Source organism: Abrus precatorius, unplaced genomic scaffold, assembly GCF_003935025.1.
Source record: "Abrus precatorius isolate BTA unplaced genomic scaffold, Abrus_2018 Scaffold8, whole genome shotgun sequence".
NCBI lineage: Eukaryota > Viridiplantae > Streptophyta > Magnoliopsida > Fabales > Fabaceae > Abrus > Abrus precatorius.
The window spans coordinates 13,488,326-13,492,701 of record NW_020874428.1 but is presented as its reverse complement, the minus strand read 5'-3'; the positions used below and the strand labels follow the sequence as shown (position 1 = coordinate 13,492,701).

The 4,376-nt window shown below is 35.2% G+C and overlaps 1 protein-coding gene across 1 annotated transcript; it reads right to left on the bottom strand.

Moving 5' to 3' along the window:
- Positions 1-986: 986 nt before the first annotated feature.
- LOC113874264 lies at positions 987-3,414 on the bottom strand. Its single transcript, XM_027512501.1, has 5 exons — positions 3,237-3,414; positions 2,955-3,092; positions 1,668-2,698; positions 1,107-1,391; positions 987-992 (listed from the first exon to the last, which is right to left on the bottom strand). Exons 1-5 carry the CDS (start codon positions 3,412-3,414, stop codon positions 987-989), a joined length of 1,638 nt encoding a protein of 545 aa, XP_027368302.1.
- Positions 3,415-4,376: the final 962 nt, after the last annotated feature.

Here is a 4,376-nt window from a genome sequence, read left to right as displayed (position 1 = left end):
TCATTCACTAATCTTGCTCCTCAACTCAATCCACTAAGCGAGAATTAAATTAAGAAATTACAATTAAATATTGCATAAGCTAATCCCGGATTTAATACATGGTTTTACCAAAACAACATTTACTAAGCATAATTGTGAATTCGATTTCACCATGAATCCAACCGAAATAACATTCTGATTCATTAAGCAAGATTAAGAAAATCAATTAAGCATTAAATCAAGAGATTAACAACAATAATTGGTGAAGCAAAACAAGATACAATCCGGGCATACAATTCATAATCCGATTAGTGAATCAACTTAAAATCTACTCCAAGCTAATCAATTAGAACCGGAATATAAACAAAATGTAAACTTACAAATTCAAAAACTAGAATTTATAACCAAGAGATCAAAACAGCAATGTAACCCAAAACTGTAATCAACAACAAATGATTAAACAGCAAGATTTAAAGAATTGAAGGGAGCAAAACCGAAAATAGAACCAAGAACAAAGAACAACACCCAATCTAAATTAAAAATATTTAAAGCATAAATTGAAGGAGGAAGAAGAGTTACGCGAGCATAAATTGGAGAACCTGAATTGGAATTAGAAATAAACTTTGAAAATTATCCAAGAAAAACAAGAAGAATCCGAGAGCTATCCATTCTCCGAGAGAAGTTACGTAAGAAAAATATCTAGTGAGTGTGCCGAAAAAAAAAAATGTTTCTCGCTGGCGTTGTTTTCAATTAGGGTTATTCCCCCTCAAAATCTGGACCCACTCATTGGATCTTCTAGAAGCATTCCAAATTGGGCCAAAACCTCAAATTTGGCCATCTTCCAGTTGGATTTGGATGATGTACGGGAGAGACATTTATAGCTTTGCCTCTTAGCTATACAACGCACTTAGAATCGCTCGATTTGGAGTCCCGTAGCTCTAGATATGTCCTTAGCACTGAGCAAAGGTCAAACTTCCAATAAACATGAAATTTAATTAGTTTTGCAATTAAGTCTACAATTCAAATGACAGTTAACAAACATTAAACTACCACAAAATTAAGCCTAAATGTGATAGTAATTAGGGCCATAATGATATGTAATTACACAATAAAATATGTCCCATCACACTCCTCAAAGGATCATCCTCGACATTAACTTCTTCTGTTAATTCTCCATCGGTGAAAGCATTTATTTTATTAGACGTTAAGACAATTGACCATGACTTGTCTACAGGATCTATGATGTAGAACACCTGTCGAGCCTGTGATGCAAGGATAAACGAATCATCTTGGTAACTGACCTTTTTAAAATCCACCCTTATAAAGACCATATCGTCAATGCGAACACCACTGTTGTTGTCTACCCACTTGCATCCAAAGATTGCTACACGAAAGTTAGTGTAATCCAACTCCTATATATGTTCAATGAATCCAAAGTATGACATATTTGCATATATTGGATTTTTATCCTTTGCACTGGAGATATGCAATGATTCAGCAACCAGAGTGACTCCACTATTCTGCATTGTGCTTTGGTCGTCATGTTGTTTTGTGTAAAATGTGAACTCATTTACTAAGTACGAAGTGTATGAGAAGGCATCAATACAAGGACCTTTTGACAACCATCGAATCAATTATGAAATCGATGTGTTCCTTTGTTTCAACTTTTCACCAATATGTTCTTGTACCCATCCAATGAATTGCACATTATGTTCTTTTGTTATCCAATTCTCACTTCTGGTAGGATTTCTACGCTTCAGTGTATCTTTGTGCAAGCTTATGTATGGTTCAATTTCAGGAGTGTTTTGTAATACATACAAGTGTGCTTGTTCCCATTGCAGTCTAGGGACCTCTATTTGTTGACAACCACTGCTACCTTCCCCTAAAGTCCTTCCATGGTGACATGATTTTGGAATGCCACATGATTCAACATTTGACAAATATTCAGAACAAAATTTCACTGCTTCTTCCACTAAATATTGTTCAGTAATACAACCCTCTGGTCTGCTTCTATTCTTAACATACCCTTTTAAAATCTTCATATATCTTTCAACGGGATACATCCATCGCATATATGCAGGGCCACATAATTTTGTCTCTTCAACCAAGTGAATAGTCAAATGAACTATGATATCAAAGAATGACGGTAAAAAATACATTTCCAGCTCACATAAAGTTTCAGCTATTTGGTTTTGGAAACTTGTTAATCTCCCAGAATCAATCACTTTGCTATATATTGCCTTGAAAAAGAAACACAACTTCGTGATTGCCATGCGAACCTTTTTGGGTAGAATAGACCGTATAGCAACAGGAATTAAATTCTCTATTAATATATGGCAATCATGAGACTTCAATCCTTTTAACTTTAGGTCCTTAAGTGATACAAGACTTTTAATGTTTGATGAATATCCCTCTAGAACCTTGACTGAATAAAGAGTCTCACATAAAGCACGTTTCTCATTTCTAGACAGGGTACATGCTGTTGGAGGTAAAAAGGTCTGCTTTCCCTTCTTCACTAGAGCCAAATCGAATCGTATTCCCAACTTCACCAAGTCAAGTCTTGCATTGATGCCATCTTTCTTCTTTCCCACAATGTCTAATAACGTACCAATCACACTTTCACAAACATTTTTTTCAACATGCATAACATCAACAAAGTATCTTACGTATAAAGATTCCCAGTACGATAACTGAAAGAAAATTGACATCTTCTTCCAACCTGCGGTTGGAATTTGTTTGGTAAAAGATTTTCTAAATGTTGTTCTTATGTGTTTAACCTCATCAAATATTTCTGATCCACTCTTCAAATAAGGACATCGTCGTACTTCGCAACTTCCATTAAAAGTTTTTTTCATTTTTCAAAAAAGGATGATTTTTTGACAACCACCTACGATGCCCCATGAAAACATTTTTGTGACAATGGTCTAGTTTTATATAATCTGTTTTTTCCTGACATATTGGACATGCACATTTACCTTTGATGCTGTAACCAGAAAGATTTCCATATGCAAGAAAGTCATTAATTGTTCCGTACAACATTGCCTTCACAATGAAATTTTCATCTCTAAATCCGTCATATACTTCTATGCCATTATCCCACAACAACTTCAAATCTTCAATTAAAGGAGACAAGTACACATCAATGTCATTTCTAGGTTGTTTAGGACCAGAGATTAACAATGAAAGCATCATATATTTTCGCTTCATGCAAAGCCATGGAGGTAAGTTATACATTATTAAGATCACGGGCCATGTACTATAGGTGCTACTTTGCATGCCATGTGGATTCATTCCATCGGTTGCTAATGCAAAACGTATATTCCTTGTTTCAGTTGCAAACTCTTCATGGTCATCGTCAAATTTTTTCCACTGCGGAGAATCTGCTGGATGCCTAAGCTTTCCATCTCTAATTCGGCCTTCAGAATGCCAAGTCATCTACTTTGCATTATCAGCACTGCAAAAAAGACGTCTTAACCTCGGTATTAGTGGAAAATACCACACAAACTTCGCAGGTGTTGTGTCTTTCTTTAGGTATCGTGATACATTACACTTTGGACATCTCCTTAGTGATGTATACTCATTTCAGAACAAAATGCAGTCATTAGGACAAGCACGTATCTTTTCATGGGTCAATCCAATGGAAGCAAGTACTTGTTTAGCCTCATATGTTCTCTTTGGTAGTACATTATCCTCTGGTAGCATCTCATGTAATAAACTTAGCAACTTTATGAAGCTCTTATCAGTCCATCCATTCGACGCTTTTAAGTTATAAAGCTTTAAAATAGAACTCAATCTTGTGAACTTTGTACATTAATTATACAATGGTGTTTCTGCATCATCTTTCAGCCTCTCAAACATCTTTGGACAATCTCTATGATCTTCTTCAACAACATTTAGAATTTGTTCAGCATGATCACTCTCATTTATTCTAAATGTCTCTGAGTAATTGACATTTGATTCCATGTTAGTTGATGTACTTCCACCTTGTATCTCACCGGGCTTTGTCCAACAAGCATATTTTTCATCTATCCCATTGCACATTAGATGTTCTTCCAATTCTTCCGCATTTACTTGTAACATATTCAAACAACACCAACAAGGACAGGGAATAAGGTTGACATCAATTGCATTCTTAATCGTAAATCTAATAAACTCTTTGACTCCGTCTTCGTATTCTTCACTTAAACGATCAGCTACCATCCAACTTCGATCCATATTTGCTCCAACTATGGTTACGATCATTATAAATGTGAATGTCTTATTAACTCTCACATGGTAGGGCCCTATCCCATTTGAGAACAAACTTTTTCCAACCTTAATTAACAAATGCTACTTAAATATTGTATATTTTACTTGACAAAATTTGGGCAGTATTTCCCATTAGTCTCCTAGTACAC

Coding starts and splice junctions, on each gene's coding strand:
- LOC113874264 (XM_027512501.1), bottom strand. CDS start 3,414: ATGACTTGGCATTCTGAAGGCCGAATTAGAGATGGAAAGCTTAGGCAT. Junction 2,699..2,954: donor TTCTGGTTACAGCATCAAAG/GTAAATGTGCAT, acceptor TTCCAACCGCAG/GTTGGAAGAAGATGTCAATT. Junction 1,392..1,667: donor ATGTGCAATTCATTGGATGG/GTACAAGAACAT, acceptor GAACATATATAG/GAGTTGGATTACACTAACTT.